This window comes from Sinohyriopsis cumingii, unplaced genomic scaffold, assembly GCF_028554795.1.
Source record: "Sinohyriopsis cumingii isolate HCF-2022 unplaced genomic scaffold, ASM2855479v2 utg002097l, whole genome shotgun sequence".
Taxonomy (NCBI): Eukaryota; Metazoa; Mollusca; class Bivalvia; order Unionida; family Unionidae; genus Sinohyriopsis; species Sinohyriopsis cumingii.
The window spans coordinates 147501-173588 of record NW_028316128.1 but is presented as its reverse complement, the minus strand read 5'-3'; the positions used below and the strand labels follow the sequence as shown (position 1 = coordinate 173588).

General features: G+C 36.2%; 1 protein-coding gene across 1 annotated transcript in view; it reads right to left on the bottom strand.

Annotated features, from left to right (window-relative positions):
• The window catches only part of LOC149771156 (vacuolar protein sorting-associated protein 26C-like), a 52808-nt gene that overhangs the window by 10989 nt on the left and 15731 nt on the right, over positions 1-26088 (bottom strand). The window contains exons 4-7 of the mRNA XM_089948794.1: positions 24377-24457; positions 23162-23236; positions 6220-6300; positions 16-112 (exon numbers count right to left, since the gene is read on the bottom strand). Coding sequence (XP_089804920.1) covers positions 16-112; positions 6220-6300; positions 23162-23236; positions 24377-24457 — 334 coding nt within the window. The remainder of the gene's footprint in view (positions 1-15; positions 113-6219; positions 6301-23161; positions 23237-24376; positions 24458-26088) is intronic.

Sequence of the window (26088 nt, the reverse complement as noted above, 5' to 3'; positions counted from 1 at the left end):
TCTTTGTCAACTTACATTCCTTTGCATATCCCTCCGCACATCCACAGGTCTCCACTCGTACCAACTGTATCTCTATAGACTTAACAGGAGTCTCACAGGATTCCAACACTAACTGAAAACAAAAATTGGGTGCTAACATGTATGCATTCATACAAGAGACAATGAATACATTAAAACTCCGATTATCGAGACCCTTATGGAGACATGAATTTTGTTCATATAATTGATTATCCAGACCCATCAGGCAGGGATTTACAAATTTCATTAACTCTGATCACACAGGAAATGCTGACTGGAAACCCGAACTTACCCTAGGAAGATTTGAGCCTATCCCAATGCAGGTGTATTACAATATCACAATAATTTGGTAAAAACATTAGGTAAAATAAAACATGGGACACTTGAAGGAAGATTCTTTTAATCTTTGTTTGTACTTCAAAAACATATTCCAAGAATAAGAGAAATCAATCAAGATAAAAGTAAATAAAACATGATAAATATGTAGGAGAGATGAAAAGAAGGACTAGAATACACATATAGTTAGAAAGCAAAGGCAGAGATGTACATGCACATAGAAAGACAGATTGATAAGGTTTTGGAAATGGCTGGAATTTAAAGAGAGATATGTCATAGATAAAAGATCTTGAAATGAAAAGTTAAAAGCAAAACTATTTTTCTTTGAAACAAGTTCAGTAGATTTATTTGTAGAAACTATGTATTTTGTTGATCAATCATGCATTTAAGGAAATCCAAGTGGCTAATCATTATCAATGAGTGCCTTCACTTCCCGACACAACTGTCACCGAAACCTCACACAAAGTTATATTATTAACATTTTTACCTAATCACCTTGAAATCAGCAACATAACAAAACAATCTCTGAGAAGCCTCCAGTTTTAACTTGGGAAGCTTGGCACATTTTGCAACTTACTAAATGCCCATGGTTAGTGATGGACATGAAAGGCAGCAAAACCCATATATGTATTGATATTCCAAATGAAATATAAGTTAAAATATAAATATTTATTACCTATGTCAAAACTTGCTTGAAATAGTATACAAATTATCATCATGTCAGCATGAGCAAATGCAAGACTTACCTTGACAATGATTACAAAATGGAAATGAGAGACTTTGATCTATTGTATAGTGTATCATTTACAATAAGGGATTGATAGATAAAGAAACTGAGGAAAATTATACAAAAGAGTGTGATACATATAAGCACTAAATACTGATGTATTTCCTGTGGCAATATTGCATGGTATAAAATTTGCAGAACCTAGAGCATTACAAACAGGTTTGCCACCTGAACAGCTCTAAAATAAGGAACAATTATATAAGCCCTGTAGAAATTGACATAACATCACGTTTTACTACTCAATACTGAGAATTTTCTGAAAAACTGTAGTACATAGACTGAACACTACCTATCTCTCTCTCTTTCAATTATTTGGCATAGCCCATGGGTAAGTAACTTGCAAACTGGAGTTTGCCCAAGTCAAATTTGAGCTTGCCCAATTCATTAGGCAAGTGGATTTGTAAAGATCTGCATCAAGAGATACGGACGTAGTCCAGATAATTGTTAGTCTAGACAGATCAGTTTAACAAGGATTTTGTCCAGATAAATGATGGTCCTCAAGATCCCTCAAAACACATGGATTTTGTTTGGACAAGTGCTTGTCCAGGCTTAATGGGATTCTGCCCAGATACTTGGTTGTCTAAACTTATCAGAAGATATGGATTTTGCCTGGATAATTGGTTGTCCAAACCATCAGGAGACATGGATAATTGGTTGTCCAAACCCAACAGGAGACACTGATTTTGTCCAGATAACTGACTGTCCAGACCCATCAGGAGACACGGTTTCTATGAAGAAAATTTATTGTCCAGACTGATCAGAGAACATGGAATCTGTCTGAATACTTGATTTTCCAGACCCTCCAGGTGACATGGAATCAGTGTAGATAATTGACTGTCAAGGCCTATCTGGAAACATGGATCTTGTCTGGATAATTTTTCAGAGGTGATAAAGAGGGAGAGAGGAAGCTGTATTAAATGATTGTAGTTTCCTTCCAAAAAAATGACCTATAATTGTTCAGCCAGAGAATGGGATCACAATTCCAAAATGATGCCCCATTTTGTTCTAGCTCATTCTAATTTAGTAGGTTTAAACTAATTATCGTTAATACTTGCCTAAGACCCAAACAATATTCTCAATTTTGCTGTTATGTATTATAAAATAATGTTCTGAGGATCACAGTCTCTCCTGCAAACTGCATTTATTTTTGTTGATATTGATTTCTGTGGTTTTGCAAAACAAATTGTAGTACAGTGCGAACACCCACTATAACATGGTAGTTGGGTTCCATAGAACCCAACCATGTTATAGACCGAACCATGTCATAACCAACCAAGTTAGTTAGCTGATGAAAATGATGCATTTACCTAAAAAATGGCAGGCTAGGGGCGAGTTGGAAATAAAAGCGGGAGCAAAAATACCTGCTTTTGATTAAATGAAGGCAAACTAGACTGAAAAGCACTTGTATATTGACAAGTGACATTGTGTAGTACAATCCATAATCCGTTAAGTACTGTACTTGTGTATAATAAATCCATGAAACTGAGTATAGATCACGTCATACACTTCATGTACGACTCACATCCAATCTGAAAACACAAATAATGCATATTTATACCCCCAAAAATGTTAGTGCTCATTTTGATTTATATCCAATTGTCACTTAACAATTCACTACAATTATCACAAGTAGCATATGGCTGTGGCTGTTTACATGCTACATGTACATGTACTTAAATTGGCCTAGATATTGGTCAGTTGGAGACAATATCATCTTGCTGAGGCTACCCAAGGGATGAGGCTAATGACAGGGATATGAGAACTGTAACAAGTTAAAAAGTTTAACAAACATCTTTGCAAGATATCCCATCTTCAGTTAACTTGACGGCCATATATCTAAGGTTTGCATTTTATCCTGCCATTGGTAGCAACCATAAGCATAATGTTTTTCCCTGCAAAAATGAAATTTTCATGGCAAAATAAACATATTCTAGTCATTGTGGAAAATGAAACCATCTAGCAGATTCCACTGCTTTTATTTAAGTTTGGTGCTGACTTCCTTCGATAAAAGGTCATTTGTTTATATTGAAGATTGTATTCAGTTTCCTTTGATGAAGTAGCATGTGTTATTGAAGTTTCCACTTAAGGACACCTTAGGAGAACCAATTAGATGTATGTTTCTTATTGCGGTGACAACATCAAATAATTTTAGAACACTGACTGAGACTTAATTTTTTTCTCTTTGCTTAGTATTTATACAGAATGATCTGTGCTTCAAAGGTGATCAATTTCCTTTGAGGTTTCAGTGAAGCTGATTTGTTTTCTAGGTACATTTTATAAACAAAAGGAATTAGCCATCATTTGGTTGACTGTAGCAGTCACTTTTCCTGCTTTCAAAAGTTGTTCGATTGTAGCTAGTCCTGGTAGTATAAGGAGACCAACAAGTAGATCTCAAGGTTTTTCTTATCCTTTTTTTTTGTTGCATTTCTTGTGGCGGAGTGATGCTGCCTTCCATGCATGTCTCAGAAATTTATATTTAAAAAAGGGCCAACAGACAATGAATACACAGGTGTTTTGTTCTGTTCTGACAGGGATTACTACGAAAATATGAGTGCAATGACGAGGAATTTTACTTACAATCCACATACAGAGGTCAGTCAATATATATTAATTTCTAGCAAGCAACCAATTATCTGACACTGTTTCATCCAAATGAGCTATTATGAGATAGTGCCTCATCTGGTTGATTTCTGCTACCAGAAATGTTATTAAAAAAAATAAAGAAAAAAATGCAGAGATGTCACAGCATACCATACTCAGGCCAAATGTCAGAATAAGCAGATTATGAAATAATAATGCACTGTTAACATTGTTTGTTAATATCAACAAAGAATTTGTTATCTAACAATAGATAAATTTCAGTGCGTTTTATATGAAGTTTGTGGTTTCTTTTCATGATGCCTCTGAATTTCTTGCCTCGAAACCTAAGGTTGTATATACAAGCTTAGACAGTAAATAATTTCTGTAAAAAAATTGCCAGCCGGTATAATTTGTCATCGATTTTAAGAAGAAAAAAACTTTTTTTTCGAGTATGAAAAAAATACATGTATGTGAAATTGCAGAACTATGTCACGATAATCTTGTATTAGAATTCATACATGATCTCTTTCCCAAAAATGACGCTAAACTTTTTACACATTACTTTTTGTACTTTTTAAGGTAAAAAAAATTGTGTGTGAGAAAAGTACATGTATATGAAATTTCAGGAGCCATGCAACAACTATTATATCCAAATTCATATTATTAATGGAGCGTGCTATAGCAGGGTCACACTGTACTATGTATAGTAGCGTAGCTAGACCCAGCTTATAGGAGGTTATTAGACTTCATTCATTTATGACCTCTGGACTTACTACATGATGCATGTCAGAGTTAATATCTGATATAAAAGGTAATCCACAAAATATGTCAATTAGTACACTGTAACTAAGATGTGAAGGATAATGACTGTACTAGTGCCAGTATCTCATCAAAACAAGAAACCCTACTGCACTAAACAACATCCTCCTCCAGCACAAGTGTAACATGGCCAATCCACTTCATGTGTACAGTAAATTTTTGAGGATGTACAATACTAAGTTCAATGACATGGGTCCTTCAACTACTATGAATATACACGTAGCTATAAAACACAGACAAAACCACCAAAATAAAAGGATAATGATGCATGTGCAAGCCACATTTGTGTACATGGTGTATATTCAACCAGAAGTCTCCAGGAAAAGAGTATCATCCGCATACTGTTATAACATTATACCAAGACCTTCTATAAGCACTATACATATCTGCATAAGTGTGCCTACCTCTGGCTGTGTCCTCATACAATAAATCAATTTTTTTTTTACAAATCACTAATTCTGCACATCTACAAATCTGAAAGTTGGAAATCTCTGTCCTACACAGAGCAGCATTTGAAACTACCATCCATATCAAATGATAAGGCCATACTTAATTTTAAGGCCATATCCAATGATAAGGCCATACCTGATAATAAGAACATTTCTGATGATAAGGCCATACCTGATGATAAGACAATTTCTGATGAGGCCATACTTGATGTTAAGGCCATACCTAAAGACACAGCCATATAAGGCCAAATCTAATGAAAATGCCTTACCCAATGATAAAGCCTAACCTAATTATAATTGATCATCCAGACTGATGATAAACCATACTTGATGATAATGCCATTCCTGATGATTAGGCCATACCTAATGATAAAGGCTTACCCAATGATAAGGTCAAACCTAATCATAATTTATCGTCCAGACTGTTGATAAACCATACTTGATGATAATGCCATTCCTGATGATTAGGCCATACCTAATGATAAGGGCTTACCCAATGATAAGGCCAAACCTAATCATAATTTATTGTCCAGACTGTTGATAAGCCATACTTGACGATAAGGTCATACTTGACGATAATGCCATACCTAATGATAATGCCATTCCTAATGACAACAAAATACCTAATGAATAGGACATATCCAATGATAAGGTCATACCTTAGTTTTCACAAAATTGTGGCCATTATGTTCTGAAAACATACCTAATCCCACATTTTTGACAAGTTTATTAGGCTGGCCTCGTGGTGTTATCATGGTAGAATACTGTAGAGTAGCATGCATGCCTGTCCAGATGGGCTGAATCACATAATCACCATCTGTTATTTAATAAGTTAGGGTATAATAAGAAACTGGTGATGGTCTGCATGCTGGTCCCATCCCAAAGCTTTTGCTGAGCTGGTGTGCACATATCAAGATGTATCCACACACCATGAAACTTGACTCTATATCCAACTGTACTTTGAGAATCAACCACATTATAAACATTAACACAAAAGATTAATCTTGACTGTGAATGTACGGATGGACAATCAGGCAAACAGACAGACATACACATGTAGATGAAAGTGATTGCTATATCAAGTTTCACCAATGCAGGCTCAATAAAAATCAAGCTCAGTTGATATCAAGAAAAAGTATTCCTTCATAAAATACACTCATAAAAGTTCTATATCTAATAGTTTGAATAATTACTTGTGTCATAAAAAATACTCAAATTTAGAAGACTTACCTCCCCTGTCAATGGTTCAGTAATACACATTACTGATGAATCAATTTTCCCTTTGACTTTAAACTTAGGCACACGACCTTTCTGTTAAAAGACAAAGAATACTGAATAATAATAAAAGACAAATGCATCAGAAAAATCTATATGGTATATACCAGTATTCAATAAAACAAATAAGAACACTGCAAACCATGCACAATATAGTCTATCAGTATTTTCATGAAGAATTTGAACAGGTGTAAAAGTGTTTGAAAGGAAGGCAGAAAATAAAAAAAATGCTTCAAAAGAAATAGCCAGAAAAATACCATAGTCAATTCCTCAAGCAGCCAGTTTTAATCAAGAACATAGCATACAAGCTCATGACGCTGCATAAGAATTTTGTACACTACAAGGTTTTAGAAAAGGTTACAATTTCAACACATTCAGCTAACAGTAAAAAAGCCACTTATCTTCTCTGGGTTACAGTGATCTTTACCTTTCATCTTTTGTACCTAATCCGAATGGATTTCTGTGTTCTCTAAGGCAACCCACTAATGAAGAAGACATATTCTCTAATGCAACCCACTAATGAAGACATATTCTCTAATGCAACCCATCAATGAAAAAGACATTCTCTAAGGCAATCCACTAATGAAGAAGACATATTCTCTAAGGTAACCCACTAATGAAGAAGACATATTTTCTAAGGCAAACCACCCAAAATCTCTGATGAAAGCATACAGTACAGCTAACACAATTTTTCAAAACTCCATGCATTGTGGTGGTGGACTTAATCAATCCACTTTTACTCTGTGAGAAACTGATAAATACCTATTACCACCATGTATCAGCAGGCATGCCGATGGTAACTCTACCAATGAGGGGCTTGTTGACATTACTGATTGAAATTTCAACAGCCAATGAATGAAGATCACCCATGGAAATACTGGGATGCCAAGAGTGATTTACAATCAGCTACCATTTCATGAATTGGTGACCTATATTTCAATTATATATTTTGACAACAAAAAATTTTCAAAAGTCTTGTATAGTAGGTAAATTAAGAAAAGACTGATTCACTTCTTTTTTAATATGATTAAGGTTTTACTTTATTCAAAGAACTTGAAACAAACTTGTGTACTGATCTGATGACAGGCACACCTTGTTGAGCACTCTTGACCAGTATAAATTTATCCTTCTGTTTTAAACCTGTAAAGTAATCCTTTGAGGAATGGACAATTAAATTCCAGACGATAACCACTTCTGTTTAGGAAAAAAACCCACACCAGAAAACACTGAATTTACAACAAAATAAGAACCCCATGTTTAGACCTAAGCATCAATGGCCCAGTAACAAGGTTGAATATACATATACACAATATGAGCCAGCTCAATTCTGACTGCAAGTGTACTGTAAGGAACTGACCATTTAATTTATGGGGTTACATGTATATTGTTCTTTCCGACTGCGAAAGTTTTTAACTAAAAGAAAGGAATGGCAAGGCATCCTTTTTTATACTATCAGTCAGATCAAGACAATTATTCTCAAGCATTTAACCAGCCTCCTTTAAAAAATTAAACAGTCTCTCCCTAATAAGGACTCGATTTCAGATGTTCTGCAAAAATCAAGGCAGTGACCACTGTAAACGCTGTCATAAAATATTAGCATCAGAAGATGATGCCAATTTCACCTTGGGAACTGTGCATTTTGATCACATGAAGCTATCTGACATGGTGCTTTGCACTCAACAGCTTTAATTTTGGTTCTGACATTAACAATGGATTTAAAGTTTGATAGTTGTTCCTTATGAACTCAACATACCGTTGAAATAAGTAATAATGTGGAAAATTCTCAAATCTTAGTTGTTCAGAGATTTTAATTTCCAACAAATTTAGGGCATTCTGCATGGTTGTCTCCAATGTATGATATTACTTGCTTGATTTTGTAAGGGGAAATATATTTAAAAAATTGTATCATAATAAAAAATGATGGATCATATGAGAATGACAAGACAATATCCTAATCATAACATAGATCTAATTATTATAGTTACTTTGGAAGCAGATATTAAATTGTGCATTTTCCTGTTGGTGACTGTTGGTACATTTGGCTACTGAAACCACACAACAAAAAAACAAGCAAACAAACATGTGAATTTCTTTCAATAGTATTTTAGTGTATGTGGCATACTGCTTGGCAGCTAGTAACTATGACCAAGTGGATAAAATGCATAACACATGCCTGCACACTCCGACACACATGCGACTTTGGAATATGAGGTTGAGAGGTTGTGCCCAGTGGCAGGAATATTTATTCGTTCTTTTTCCTCCATGACACTATAACATCAAGCACAGTAGTTTTTTATGAACTTTTCCAAATTTCTGTTCTTTCAGATGTAGATTTATAACTTGTCAATTTTTACTATTTTAATTCAGAACATTGCCTAACATGTCAGCATGTCATACATAAAAAAAATAAACTTTGGTTAGCATTAATATACATTTAAGTACTATCTTTTTAAACTAACACAGATTGGTGACAAATTCTTCATAACATATCTGAATCATGAAGAATTTTCATGGCAGAAACATCTTTTTCGCTTGGTGTTAATGATGAGGCTGCTAACTACATCAATCTTGGCAGTCAGGGAATACTCAGACTGTTACCAAAGCATGTCCTAAAATTATGTAATGTTAGATGCATTTGATTACAATAACTTGTGCTGAAGTGATTTGGGATTCCATATTTTATGAGAGACAGAGTCACAAAAAGATGAGATTTGTCATCTGCAATCAATATGAGTAAAGTGGATTAAGCAGAAGACATGGGATTTCTCATATCTCTCTCTCTCTCTCTCTCATTATAGGCCATATGTGATTGTAGCATTCTCTGCACAAAGATTCAGATGTCTTTTACTGCTTGTTTTTCCTTCCCCCCACCCTCAGTCTATGGAAAAATGAAAGATAATAAATGTATATTTCTCTAACATGCCGTCATGATTTTATGCAAATAAAAGACCTGTCAATAGCAGTAATACCATTTTCTTTAGCTTTCCTTTAACAATTAAGCAATACAGTTCTATTTTTTGGCAAGTGTTAGAATTGCTGTCATCTATAGTTCAATAGAATAATCATTATGAATGGTAATAATTCTATCGATATTGTTATCATGTTCTGAATATAGCAATATGAACTAGCTGATAAGAGAAGTCTGGTTTATAAATTAATCTTGAATTGATTTAGAGGTTTCTAGAGCATTCTGTGGAATCCTCAATGTACAACAAACAAGAACTAAAGAAACTGCTAGTAAATCTATTCGGTAGAAGAGAAATAATATAACACTAGCTTATGATAAAGAAAATATGCACAAAGAGTAATCATCAAGCTAAACTGGATACTGTCAAGTTTTATAGACAAGGTAAGACTGCTTGCAAAATTCTTCAAATTCCCATGGGGCTGTGGACATGGCATCACATGGACAATTGTCAAATACCATATCAAGCAGTGCCAGATAGAAAATTCCAATACTGACACACTGTTATCTCCTTATAAATGTACACAGTCATGCGATTCAGTGTAATGCTCATGACAATCAAATCAATGAAGATGCAGTGAGTAGTGATGCTACCAGTTCTAGTACAGATAAAAAAAAGGCTATTTGGCACTTAAATAAGCAGTGGCACTGTGAAAGCAAATTGTTCAGTGAACTGTTTATCCTACAATATTTACCTGATCACACTAACATTAAGAATTTAACTAACTCCTGAATCCTGCTCAACCAATGATGAAAAGTTGTCTATAATGTCTATAATAGATAGAAAAAGGGCAATAACTCTTGTTCATTACCTTCCCTTATGGCGCCGGTTTTAAACCAACTGAAACATTGTGTAATGGGATGCTTGCATTGCGGGAAGGATGGGAGGGTATTAGTAATATGATCAGGAAAGTATTCTAGGAGAAAGATTACACAAAATTTGCTTTCTCCTTTGAATACATTCTCAATTACATTAACATTAGGAGGATAGGCTATAAGCAGAGGGAATGTTGTGCATCCAAGTACCCTGGGTAACCTCTGAGGGGAGAATACTGGATTCCCCATATAAAGGTAAACCCATTTTTTCCTTACTGTGAGCAGCACATCCTGATGAGATATGGTTTAAGTCTGGAAAGAAGAAAAATGAGATCTTAAAATATCAGGGTGAATCCAGCGAAAGCTGCACAGGGTGTCGGCAGTTGTGCTGATGTTAAATGGTCTGTTATCTGCTTGTCCAACTGAGGCCAGAGTTTGTTGCTCTCAAGTCAAGTCTCACATATAAAACTCAAGAAATGTTGACTGTGCATGTCATCCTATGGCCTCAATAAATCTCTGATAGGGATATGACCATCAAGGCTAGGTTCACATCCATTGCTTTTATCTCATGAGCAAAGATCTTCATGTGACAAATCTGTTCAAGTTATATGTCAGTGCATGCTGTACATATTAACCACTTTAACCAAGGTGAAAGGGCTTGAAGGGATATGCCCTCTTTCCAAGGTTGGCCTGGGAGAAAGAGGCATCTTTGAGCTCCAACCTGGCTCAGTCCGCTTCAGATAAAGCCTGAGCACATGTACCAGGTCCTGTTTGAAAGCATCTTGGGTCATGTTAATATAGGAGAGAGGTTGTTTGACAACTTTTTGATTGCCCACTGATAGCAACCAATTCTTTGTGATGAAATCAGTTTGTATCATAAGGACCATTGAACCATCTGATCAAAACTAAACAACGAGAGCACGTAATTCACTGAATCTGCATGCCAAAGCAAATACCATCAGCAAACAGGCTTTGTACAAAAGCAGCTTCAATGAGGTCCTAGCTAAAGACTCAAACTTATTTGAAATCAGCCAAGTCAGAGCCCAGGAACAATTCCACTTAGGACAACAATGTAAACGAGTTAGACATATGGTATAACGGTACCAATTGCGCAAGTCCAGGTGGGCGGAGCTTAAGGTGTATGGAACATTGTATTCAGAATTAAAGAACAAAACTAGCTGTGATTAGTGCATTATGTAAGACTTGTACTTTCTGTTTGGCTTAAAAAAAAGTTGAGCCTCTTGGCAACATGTGAGTTTGTGTTAATTTCTATCTAGATCATATTTTGTATTTTTTATGATTTTTTTAAAATATGGTACACATGACTGAAAATGTGCTTGTTGTGACTAGATAACTCTTACCCCTGTCTAGTTCCAGTAGAGTTATCTCTCTTAAATGCAATGGAGTACCTGGTTATGTCATTGTCAAATTGACAATCTAGCATTGTTCTATATGACAGCGTGTGACATGCATGCCCAAGTAGGACAGAAAGTATATTTATTTCACAAAACATTAGCATTGAGGTATATGGAAAAACAATTGGTACCGTGATACCTAAAGGAAAGAATAGCCTCACAGTGTTTCCATAGAAACGCATACATGTGGGCGGCATTTATGAACTATACTAGTTTGATGTAGGAAAACAAATGTATGCTGAACACTTTTGGTCAAATATTGAAAGTTCTTTAAGAATAAAATGTATGAAATCTTTAGAAAATAGCACAAGATGGCTTTGGATGGGGACTTTTGATAACTATAGCTATGATAGATATAGACTTGTGTTACCTGATGCCTTTATGTATGTGCTGTTACCTCCTAGATTGGAATGCATGCAACAAAATAAGTTATGTAAACATAATATAGTTGATTTTGGCCAAATATTGGCTATTGTACCTGCAAAAGATGAAAAATCATGTGTACAAAAACAACTATCTTGTTCTTGTAAGGCATGCCATAAACCAGGATAGAGAACATTCTAAGTACACTTGTAGATAGATCACTTGTACCATGTGGGATGTTCTGGCATGAGTAATTTTTAGGTAATTTATTAAGGATTTGGTATTCCTTCCCATTTTGATTTGAATTGTCCTGCTCTAATTGTCCCTTTTTTTTTACACTCTCCTGCTTTGAAATTGTTCATGTAGTTAGTTCAGTTCTCTTGCATTCCCTTTTGTTGAAGTAGCAGTGAATACCAACAAACAAGATCAGTTTCCTTAAGTCAGCATTTCCCATTGGCACTTGTATAAGCCCAATTATAATCTACTATTGACTTTCAATTAATCCTATTTCTTTCTGTCAAGCTGCTCCTGTGGAATTTCCATGTTTGGTCCAACATTACAGAATGATAACCATTTTAGTCACACAGTGCGTATTCATTCCATTCAAATCCACACTGTTCTTGAAACTTTGCATCCCATCGCAAGAATCCAAATTGGCATGAGATGATATCTGCATGGTTATGGAAGGCTGCACTCTACATGCCGGCATTGTAGAAAATATGAACTATGTGATATGAAAGAGCTGCGTCATCTTAGAAATTAAAATTACATGACTCTTGAGGTCTCCACTAAACATAAGAGTCTAAATGTTAGGTTCTCACTTTGTCAGTAATGTATTTTGAGATAATTTAATTGCAATGAAGTTAATACAGGTTGTTGATGAACTCATCTATATTACATGGATAATGTATTCAAGGTTACCACACCTTATGTATATCATTCAGTTATCTCCCTTACACCAGTCATAACATTTCAAGGAAATAAAATCTCACATTTTCAGTGACTGATTATGAAAATAAAGAGAAGATTTGTGAAGTATTATATTAGCCCTCAATCTTGATGCAAATGTAAGTAGAAGCAATTTGATAATTTCTCACAGTAAAGTTTACAAGTTTAAAAACTGATAAGGTATGTTCTGCTTGGCTCTGAGATAAGTTTCTCTCTATCTTATGACAATTATTATTAAATTCTTATGTAGAAGAAATATACTTTATATGTATCTATATTATCTAAATTATTCACCCTTTTATATTAGATGGAAATGAACACAACTTCACTTGAAATTTGGGTCCTGTAAGGGATGTTATAGCACAGTTGCCTTTGGGCTGTCCTTGGACCTGTTGGGCCCTGCCCCATATATTTGTCCAAGGTAAGGTCATCAAACTTTCACTTCTCATTTTTCGCATTGCTGATTTTGCCACCTTTAATTCCTTTATCATAAGCTACCTCTCCCTTTTAGATAAACACTTTCCTCCTGTTTTTAACTCCATTTGATGTGCTATACTTAGTGTTTATATTTGGCATTTTTCTGTATTTTATTCCCCTAATTTCACCTCCCAATCCAAACATAACCACTTAGAAGCTGCGATTTACTATATTTGGTGACTGACTGGCTTATTGAAACAATTTTATTCACATTACAAAGGAGGAAAGCTTACTATTTGTGTTACAAAGAGGATGGGTAGGTGGACCTTTGTGTGAGGACTGGTGGTTAGTGACCTCTTGTATCTGTAGATAGTGTAAAGTGGTCAAAGCTTATACTTTATAATAAGATTGGGTCATGTCCACCTGTCTCTGATGTTAAGTTCTGCACCTACCAAACAAATATAAATTCCTTTCTTTTAGGTGAATTGTACATTTTGAAGTAGGACAGGTGCATACTATTTGGTACATTGACCTTTGACCTAGTTATTACATAATATGATATAATGTGATTTATCCCATATCACCTATGTGAAGTTCAATAATTGCTGATATGAATAAGATACAACTCATAGTTGAAAGAATTCATTTTATTTCAAAAGATGATTTTGATGGTGAAGCAAAAGTATGAAAACAATAGTTCAAACAGCTCAATGACATTTCTATACACATTCATATAAGACATAGGTTAGTACCTCATCAAATTGTTTTTCACAAGTGAGACTAAGTATATTTGTTACTTATACAGTCCCGAACTATTTCACAGATTATTGGAAAAATTAAGGTTTGCTATAGGTATAACGGTACCAATTGCGCAAGTCCAGGTGGGCGGAGCTTAAGGTGTATGGAACATTGTATTCAGAATTAAAGAACAAAACTAGCTGTGATTAGTGCATTATGTAAGACTTGTACTTTCTGTTTGGCTTAAAAAAAAGTTGAGCCTCTTGGCAACATGTGAGTTTGTGTTAATTTCTATCTAGATCATATTTTGTATTTTTTATGATTTTTTTAAAATATGGTACACATGACTGAAAATGTGCTTGTTGTGACTAGATAACTCTTACCCCTGTCTAGTTCCAGTAGAGTTATCTCTCTTAAATGCAATGGAGTACCTGGTTATGTCATTGTCAAATTGACAATCTAGCATTGTTCTATATGACAGCGTGTGACATGCATGCCCAAGTAGGACAGAAAGTATATTTATTTCACAAAACATTAGCATTGAGGTATATGGAAAAACAATTGGTACCGTGATACCATATGTAACTAAATGTGATGTGATGTGATGTGATGTGATTTTGGACTTTTAACATACCTTTAACAATTTTTCAGTAATATCAATATGATGTCTGCAATGTGGCAGTTTATAGTGATGTCTAGCACTGGGGCATCATGTTGCAGACATGTAGCATGACATCCCACCCAGTCACATTATCCTGACACCAGGCCGACCAGTCTAACACTGACCTCTTAATGCAGAGCGCCAAGCGAGGCAGCTGTTAGTACCATTTTACCAACAACCTCCTGCATCTAAGGCAGACGCTCTAACCACTAGGCCACCGGAGCGGTTCCTATGTAAGTAAAAGATGGACAATAAGTCAGAGAGATCTTGGTATGACCCCCATGATGATGGTATGTTGGTATGTACCCTTAAAAGTAACTGGAGCAAACCTTTTCTCTTTGAACAGGTAAAGAAATAGGTCAGCTATTTGTGAGACAGAGGCACTCAGAGATACAGTTTTTTGACTTAGCACCAGTCCCTGAAACATGTCACTTCTCTATGTAAGCTTTAAAGTGGAGTGCCGTCTAGCTCGTGCAATTCTCGTGTAATTCTTTCAATGACTGATGAGTTGAATTGTTTCTGTTGCAATGCTGTCAAGATCTAAGCATGAAGGAGAAGACAGTCCAGGATAGGATGGAACATGTGGTTCCGATGCTGGTTAAGAAGATTCGACCTGTACAGAAACTTTCTGGTAGATCTATCGCTAGAATGAGATCATCAGTCCAGGATCTATCAGAGCAGAGAGGAGCTATTGAAATCACTTCGCATTCCTGGCCCATCAATTCAGTATCATCTTGAAACTTAAAGGACCACAGAGTCTTCCAACTGAGAGAAAAAAACACTGATGGACCAATCCTCAGAATCTGGTACTGGGGAAACAAAGGTGGACAGTTTGTGATTCCACCTGGTTGTAACAAGATCAATTACCGGACACCTCCATAGTTGGCAAATCTAATTAAAGATCCATGGATGGAGAGGTCATCCTGTATGGAGAATCTGCTCCCTCCTTGACAGAGGATCATCCAAGATAATAAATCGGACTGGAACATGTCTGACCCTGGACAGTGATGTAGTGTTGTGCACACTAACAATGGAATGCCCAGACCAGAACATAGAGTTGCAACGATTTGGTGCTGCCATGTTTTAGAAGGTATAACACCACAGCCGAGTTGTCTGACATGATGAGCTCCATCTCGTTCCGAATACAGCAGAAATGAAAGGCTTTAATGACAGCTTATATATACAAGAGATAAATGTGGAGACCTGCGTCCTCAGGCCCCAATGACAGTGTCAAAGTCCAGCAACACATGGGTTGCTCAATCACAGATGCTTGCATCTGTACACATGGTCACATTCTGCTGCAGCTGTTCAAGAAGTATTCATGTGGTAAGCCAATCTTGGTTGCATCACTATTCCAAGAATGATCCCAACTCACTCATTACACTGATCCTGAAATCAAGCAGCATGTAAGAGGAATGCCTTTTAGATAGCGAGGTCCGCATGTAGAGGCAAGCCAGCAGAATAAGACCTGCTGCTGCATAGAACAATCTGAGGAGTTGCAGAAATCATTTTGTGTTGGAAATGAATTCTGCAAGGACAATGATTTGTCAAAGATAGGAAAGACATACCAAGTTGAGATGGGTGAGAAAATCCACACCCAAATGTACAGACTGATTGGACGGACAAAGATGGGACTTCCCAATCAATCAAAATACCTTAATGATGTACAAGGGAAATGAGATCATTCTTTCCTTTCACAAGAATGGAACTGATTAAAGGTTTCTGGAAGGGGTCATCCAAATATGCTGCCATGGAAATAGATGAAGTGATACGGAACAAGGGCGCAATACAGTGGCATAGTTTTGAAAAGGTCCAAGTATCATTGTTCAAATTGAGGGAGAGAGAGTGTGAAACTTATAACAATTTCCTCATTATGTAAACTGCAGGCATTCATACATGGACAGATGGATGGGAATGTGAAAATATGCATTTGTCAGATCAAAACAGATGGCAAATTCATTTGGACAAATGGAGAAAAGGACTGATCTTGCCATCACCACCTTGAATGCTATTGTCTGTCCTAATCAGAAAAGGCTTGGAGGAAAAATCTGCATACTGTGGATTCTGAACACGCTCTACCACGAGCTTCTCAATAAGCATCTGGATCTCTTGCTACTACACTGTATCCTTTATCAGGTATAATGGTACTTCCATCAGGAATGGAGGGGATGAAAGTGGAGGGGCTGGGCAAAATGAAAACTGAAGCCCCTCTGAGATGATTTGGATCACCCACTCGCTTGGTGGAGAGAGATTGATCCAATGTTGTAAAAAAACAACCAAGAGTCATGAGCCTACTGGATAGTTGTCTGTGGTTGGTCAGGGACAGGAGTCAATGGCAAGAGAACAGAGGCATGCAGGAAGGAACACTTTGTTTCCTATCTGACTGACATGACTGCCTCTGACTAGCATATTGTCTTCATGCATATGATTGGGATCACAACTGGCTTTAGGGTTGAGCAGCAAATGATCCTGTATCTCCTTGTCTTCTGTCATCACATCACTGCGAGTGAATTGGAGATGATGTATAAGGCAATGGTTGCTCCACAGAGAGATGGAGAGGCAGTTCTTGGGCTGCCTGCCTCTGCAAGTACTATATCTTGCTACAAAACAGCAGAGGTGATCCAAAGGGAGGTACACAGGATCAGGGTGAAATGTGCATTGCTGGCCTTGTCTGCAAGCCTGAAAAATCGCCAGAGATGCCAAGTCCAACAACAAAGACATGGCCACTATATTGTGAACAAGCTTCAGAGTGGTTTGCAGAATGTCTTTATCCACTATGTAGATTGACTGCTGCATAGTTCTTGTCTAATGCTGGGAGATCTGTGATGAATACATCAGAATAGGGCTTATGTCAGTAAGGTTGTAAAGGATGCTGGCATGCAGCTGACTCTCAGAAAAAATGACAACCTTTGGAATTGCCTAGATCACTGGTCTTTATGGATGACTTCCTCTTCCTCAGAAAACAACTGAGGACTTAACCATTGTATGCTGGTTTAGTAGAGAGGGGCTAAACATTCTGAATTCAGTAACACCCATACATTTTAACTCCACCTCAAAACTATACAGAGTTCACACTATGGTGGGATCTGAGTATAAACTATCATTAGGTTGATGCACACATTTAGTGTGCAGATGGTCCTGGTTGGGATCAAGATCAATATCCAACATTCCTATCATGCCCATCTTCTCCAGTACTGTCATGGTACCATTCAAGATCATAACCCATGAGTAAATGGCCTGCCATATCGACAGGATAAAGTTGTAAATTGGTATGGACAGCTTGTCAAAAACAAAATCAGCTAGTATGGGTATTAGCCATACTGATGGCAATGTAGATAGCTGTAATGCAGAGTAATTAAGGTGGATGGATGGACCTATCAATAAGATCTCAATTGATGTTAACATTCCATGGTTCACTTTGAATAGGCATAGGACAATATGTAATGGGAGCCATGCAGTCACTGAATGGTATGGATCGAGAGCCAGACATCTGGATAGTATGGTCTGCAGCAAATATGTCATCAAAACTTATGTGTGTCTGGATGGTATGGATCGAGAGTCAGCCAAGATTACATCAAAACTGTGGTTCAGCCAGATGTTATGAACTGAAAGCCAGACTGCTGGATGGTATGGTCAGCAGTTGATATAGCATCAAAACTGAGTGCAGCCACATGGTACAGCTCATACAATTCATTTGTAAACAACAAATACCTGGACTTAAAGGCCCAAAGGCCATGCGGGGGGGGGGGGGGAAATTGCACCACCTGGGCTGCTTAAACTTGGACAGAAATTCCCCCAAACTGTCTAAATTCTTGCCTAACAAAGAGGAAGGCAGAAGGACATATAAATGGTAATTCAAATCATATATAAACCTCCTGCATCCAGATTTACAGGCCCAAAGGCCATTCTCAGATATACAGAAGGACTTACAAAAACTGGGATGCAAAGATTGAGTGGAAAGCCCTCTAAAGTACTGAAATTCTCCAGATGTAATAGCATGTCCAACAAGGCCAAATAGATAAGCAGTCTCACTTCTTTGGGTTTGTATGTTCACTCCCTGTTTCTTGCAGTTCTCCTTAGAACTATCGACTGTGTATTCTACAAGCAGCTGCACACATGTTGCAAGCAGCCAGACAATGTACACTTTGTATATGTGAGACATTTGTGATGAGATTTTTTGCTGGCATGCATCCTTGCATTTAGCATACAAAGGCATCATAGTTGATTCTGAAATAACAAAGTAAGGAAGAGAAAGAAAACGAAATGCATAGCAATACCATTGGTGATAAGTAGACACTATGCATGAACAAGGACACCAACACGTTCTAAGATAATTTTGCTGAGTAAAGCCATGAGGTCAGAGGACTCAGAAACTAAGTCTGCATAGGTGAACAAATTCACATAATTATGGCCTAAGTAAAAAAAAAAAAGGTATACCACTTGTAGAATAATCCATAATACATCTGAAAAAAAAACAAAGTTCTGAATGGATGGAATGAAAATAACACAAATATCCACTTTCTTTCAACATGCAAAGTTAATGGTGTCTTGTCAGTTCACTGCAAAAGCTTAAAACTAGAGTCACCTGCAGGATGTAAAAGGGAGGTTATGGGTATGAGCTATTTCCATATATATATATATACACACATACATACATACAGACAGACAAACATACATTCATTGATTCATACATACATACATACATACATGCACACATATAGATTTAAGACGTAGGGTTTGTATCTTCTAACATTAATGTGATTGGGGAATGTATTCAAGGGAATAACAAGTCATCTATGATGTAGGGTTTGTCAATGCACAACCAATATACTGCCAACAAAACAGAGACATGAATAAGCTGAAACATATTGAATTCTGCCTCCTCACAGAAAATGATGAAAATGTTATACTATCTGTTTCGATTAGTTCAAAAGTTCTTCTTTCTATCACTGATTAATCAAACAAGCCTGTGGGTTATAAAATGTGATTCATCAAAATGTTCATGCAATAGACCTTTTCAATAAGTGTTGTTGTCTCCCCCTGGTAGGAACTCGTGCATGCGTTAACTGCCACTTCTACTTCTGCAGGCTGTGTCACAGCAGTCTGCTATGACCATATGAACGATGACATTACTTTCCAAATTTCTGTGGCAATAATTTTGGTTTTTAAGAACACCTAACTATATAACAGCACAGATTTACAACTCATTTAGAAAACAATATGTTAATGTCAACTGCAGTCTTAATGAAACAAATTTAAACTCTTCTTTGTATTTTTGTTGTTTAACCTTATATTCAAATCTCATGAAGTCCATAAATGGCTTGAAATGTCACCTTATGTCATTAATTTGACAATCACTTTATATCTCTTTCTTATCAATGCTGACAGACCATACAAAGAAACACCTCTAAGCACAAGTGACGTGTATATTTTAGAAACAATTCCTTTCAAATAGAAACAATTTAGTTTTTCTACCATAACATTCTACAATTCTAAATCAAATGGAATGCATTTTATAAATGGTGGTTGCTTCAAGGTCAAAACCATAAAATAAAACAAATCCTTATACGTAATGGCCGATTGCCCTTGCACTTGAAAAAATATTCATGCTTCCCTTTTAAGATTACATTGAAATTGAAGTCTATTGTCTAGAACACACATTTTTGAATTATTTTTTTAACAATGTATTTGGATAGCAACTAAAAGTACAGGATATGCCGATTTATATTTTTAAGCCAATTCAAGGAGATAGGAAAATTAATGTCTTTTCTTCACTCCTTAACTGTTGCTTTGACTTCATTGTCAAAACTAAATGCAAATGTCATTGTCTGTAAATTTTGGAATGTTACACTAATCTCTGGTCCAAATATTCACTGACAACAGCAAGTGATTCCATTTTCTGATCATTTGACGAAACGAAATTAACATATTGTATGCCAAACACTGTACAGTAGTCCCTCTCTTATAAGGCCACCCCTAACGCAGCAGGGAAGTGGCCTTATAATGCGGGTGGCCTTTCTAGAGGGGGATGACAAATGCGAATAGTAAATACATATGGAAAAAAGTCACAAGTACATTTAATTTTAAATATTCAATATTTTAATTAAAAAATCATATGCATGATGTGAAATAAATGTAAAACAAACTCTGTCATCATTTGCAAAAGAATGCTATGAATAACCATTGATACAGTTTTAAAACTGTCTTTATAATTATGTTACAGTTCACATCACGTCACTTTGTTGGTAACAGTCTAAAAAACAAACCAGTCTCATAACATTAAAAATATTCTTGCTGTCATATCCCCTGCATATATCGTTTAGTCTTTTGTTCCAATCTTCGACAATTTCATTATTAACTTCAGCTGATTCGCCGCTAATGACAGAACACTTGATATTGTGTCACACTTGAAATCTGTGCAACCATCCGTTACTTGCGGTAAAGTCGTCATATCCCAGTTCAACTGACAACATTTTTGCCTTTCCTTGGCTTTCAAATCAGGATACAAACGTCTTACTGGCTCAAACAATCTTCCTTTCTCCGTCCATTTCACTTTTCCACTTCTGCAGAATTGTTTAATTATCTTTCACGATATTGTTTATCTGAGTCTTCCCGACGTTAGTTTTCTGCAAGTTTCCTCGATGACCCCCCCCATGGCCGTCAGTTGAATTACTTTCACGTTCTCCTCTAAGCTGAGAATTTTTATTTTCCTCGATGACATGTTGCAGTAAGTTATTTATGTTGCCAACTAAAATACTGATAAAACAATTTTGTATGCATCTAAACAAATCGCCGTGTGTTTTTAAAGGAAGTGATCTTGTCACGTGATTCGTTAGTCGCAGTCTGGTACCCTAATATTTTTATATATTTCTTGAAACTAGGTGAGAGAAGCCAAAACGGCTTTGATATGTACCATTAAAATCACGCAGATTTGACCTCGCGGCCGCTAGGATTCGTAATTTTGACAATTATTGTCAGTAGTAATAGCCACTGATTACCAAAGTGAACAAGCTCAACGTCTTACTAAGGGAAGCCATAAAGGCTATTAAACCATTTTCCTGCTGACTTGGGTATTGTACATCGCTACTGCCACTTCTCAGTTGTTACTACTGTTCGATAATTGTATTCTTAACAATTATCAGAGTGACTAAACCGGACATCTTATGATAACACAGCAGTAAGGCTAATTGGATTACATGTACGTACCCTTTTGCATGGATTAAAATTTGAGTCTTTCTCGGTTTTTATGGAATAAATTTGGCTTCTCGTGAGGCGTAAATGATATATTAACCTTAGTGGTAAATGTACTTTACTCAACACTTCTTTCAGTAACGAAAACCTGACATCGGGAAACAGAAATCGGATTATTTAACACACGTTATGAATACAATACTGGTTCTGGATACATATTCAAATAAAATGCAGCCGCTTGTGAGGGGTACATTTTATGATTTTGCACTAATATGCTGGCCGCTGGTCGCGTTAGCCGGGTGGCCTTTCGCGAGGGGTACTTTTGAACACAAACTCGTTGGTGCCAACGGATTCTGGCCGTAAGGAGCAGGTGGCCGCTGGTCGGGGGCCCGTTCAAGAGGGGGACTACTGTAATCCTCTTCGCTCATTTCCCTGCTAACATTCTGCCCATGTTGTCTTAGGCAACATTTAAATTCCACGAGTTTACACCAAAGCATAATTGTTTACATAGTTCATTATAACACTTTATAATCAAAGTCGATAAAGGTAGCCCTCAGAGTTTGATTTATTGATGACAGCACCCCCTATCTAAGGGAAGTAATTAACTTACTGAAAAGGTATAGTAAGACAACAACAGTTTACTGTTCACTTAAACCTTGCTACGTTGTATATTGTCAATAGCAAGGAAAAGAACCTGTAGAAGAGCTGCTGTTGTGATTTTAGATTATCAGTTCACACATGAAATTTAAATGTCAGTGGCAAAGAAAATAAACCATGCTGATGGGTTCTGTTGTGCTAGGTTTTTAGTTTGCAAATGAGCATCTCTCTTCAAAAAATATGTGCAAAACTGTATGTATCTGTCTAACATTTTGTGGATTTGTGAAATAATAAAATGATAATACAGAATAGTACAGTTCAAATGATGCCAAATTATACCAATGCTTTTTTCTCTCTCTTTCTTTCACACACACATCTGAGACTGACATACATTTATTTAGTGCCTCTGTCCACAGATCTGTCAAATGAAATTAATTTCTTTTTCAATCTGCAATCAGAATTGACAAATAATGAGTCGTTGTTGTTGTTGTTGTTGTGGGGTTTAACGCCATTTTTCAGCACGATAGGCTATACATGGCGGCCAGTATTAATGGTGGAGGAAGAACCCGGAAAACCCCAGAAAGAACCACCGACCCACGAGAAGCTACTGGCAGGCTTTCTCACATGCCCACATTGGCTGAATCTTAGACTCGAACTGCCGCAGACAGAGGTGAGATGGCAGTGATCCGTAACGAAGAGCGCTTTAGACCACTCGGCCACTCGGGGCCCCTCAAACAAATATTGTGTCAATGATGTACATAAAGCATAACATATTAAATGATATACCTCCTTGATGTTTGTCAGTGTTTCTGGTGTAATGGTAAAAGGAATAGGCTTAAGTTTAGCTGTCTCTTCCTGGCTCTAGAAAGAAGTAAAAATAAATAAATAATAGTATGTATAGCACAATAAAAATGGCACCTATTGTATATGTACTGAAGAGAAAAATGGACTTTCATGTTCATCCATTTGTGAAAAATCATGTTTATTCTATACTGGCAGTATATCTGAATGTGATATCCTGTGAGATTAACTTCCAAGATTCTTCTAAACAGAAACATTGAACTGAATGTATAAACTGAAAGCTCTTTCACATTTTTATCTTGTCCATCAGCAAGGTATAATTTACTCCATAAATTATCTTGCCATCATTAACATTCCACAGATATAATTTCTGAAACAGTCAACCTCTAAGAAAGCCTGCCTTGATCATAAGCACAAAAAAATTATTAAGCCAAGGTCTTTACTTCAAAAAGTTTCTAGATTATTGCATTCTACTCATCGTAACATCAAATTCTATGCAATGAAGGATTTTCCCGTTAAAATTATAGACATATACATATTAGTCCATTAAGTACCATATATACTCACTTATAAGTTGAATCCAACTGAAAACAACATAAACTCGGATCTGCCATCACAAAATGTTGTATGTGCTACTAATTACTCCTAACAATATTCATAGAACACATCCGTCAATGCATTATGCAATGGCAGATCTGGGTCTGTACAGTTTGCAGCTGGGGTCAATTTATCAATAAGTATATATGGTATATACCAAAAAAGTTGCCATAAAGTTAATGAAAAATAACCAGATTATAAATCTACCGTACTCCCACTTTGTAATGCTTTTCATAGGTGCATAAAAGTAATCCATAGTTTATGAGGAATCTAATAATGAGTTCTATTAACATAAGGGTGTGTCATAAGCAAAATACAAAAAAACCCGGACTATTTACCATATATGCTTAGTTAAAAGTCTAGTCCAATTGCAAAATGAACAGATCCAGATCTACCCTCACATATTGTCCCAGCATATCTGGGTCTATTCAGTTTGTTAGGTGTAATCAATAAAAGAAACAAAAAGGCCCTAATCTGACATTATTGTGAGTATAGTGGTAATGAGATGAAATTATATTATATGAACATTCTCCAAGAGTCATCTACAAAATTATCAACAGTCTTCTACAAAATTATCATCCGATCAGCTGAATGCATGTTTACCTTGTACTCCACAATGAATTCACACATCTTTGACAGGTCTTTGTTAAGCAATGATCGCTTCATTTCCACTTTAATTTGATACTGGAAAAAAAAAGTATGATAAAGGTAAGTTGTACTGCTGATTAATTGACTTGGCTGATTCTTGTTTGCAGTATGTCAACTACAATGGAAAAACATGTAATTGATTATAACACAGTAGTTTTCTTGGTACCTTTATTAAGGAATGACAATCTTCCAGAATATCATAACCTAACTTTTAAATTTCAGGGAATATTTGATGTAAGAAATCCAAGTGAACAGTTAATGTGAGATTAATTACTTCAGCACTACTATCTAATTAGTACATCATTTAATCTTTATTATGATATAGGAAAGTACTAAAATGATCAATGTATTATGAATCATCTAATTTGTAAACCCTATGACAAATAATAAAATATTAACCAATTTAAAAGACTAATCGAGATGTTAAAAATCAATTACTATTCAACACTGAAACATCATGAAGATTTACGTACATGTGCAGCGATCAGGATACCGGATACCAACACAATCTTTTGTATACAAGTCATACAAGTTGGAATGAAGAATTCAAAAACAGCAGTGTGAATGATAGATAAAAAGCCAGGAGGCAGATGGGGGGAGAAAAAGTGCACCCTAACTGAAGAAAAAGGGTATGACTAGGGTTTTTTCATCATGTATATATGAGAAGGTGCTCTGTTTCTCTGGTCACAAATAAGATTTAATCTGGGCCTCTTGCTTGCTGGGATTATGCAGGGTTTACCTCCTTGGCAACCTGTTTCCTGATCTACTCACTCCAATCATGGAAATGGAGATGGAAAGGTGATGACTGAGACAAAAGGGCTGTCTTGCTGTGATTCATGACCGGTGTCACCAGTGTGCTCATAAAATATGTAGATTTTTTTCTCTCTCTGTTTCTCACTCTCTCTCTGTATGCATGAGATTAATGAAAGCAGCTATGGGATTGAAGAATACTGAACTGCCCTTTTCATTTTACACACAATGCATCTGACTGACCTCGATCAATTTCTGTTAGAGGAGGTCTCAACAGATCTTGGTTATACACAATTTGTTGAAAGACAGCCATCAAGATCAAATCATGTATGGGTCTAAATGCTATGATGTTGCATACTAGCTGTTTGTTGCATATCTTAGAGGCCATCTGGCCCATGCATATGAAAGACAAAGGATAGAACATCATAGCAAGTTGTTTTTCGTGGACTTTTCAAGGAGTTTTTCAATGACCTCCAAATGTTTTAAACTATTCCATGATGGTGGAAATGCAAAAAGGATATGAACCTAAGAACATTTTGAATATGGATAAAACAGGAATTATCTGCCATAACACAACTAAGTACACATTCACTGTCAAGGGTAAGGATTATTCTAGGGGGAAAAGGCCAGAGGACTGCTGGATTACCATTGCCTTTTGTGCCTGTATGAGAGGTATATCTCATTTTTTATTACATCATACTCTATTCTGTGTAAAATAATTTTGCTTTTCCTATTTAAATGTATTTAAGATTTTGAATTTATCAGCTATCTCAGATGAAAAACAAAAACTTCAAGTATGGATACACTATACCAGTTACATCCCATACAGTTTACGTGTTACTAACAATAGCCCCAGAAAGTTTCTTTACATTCCATAATATTCAAAGGCCTTTCACAAAACCAGCTGTCTTTTGATC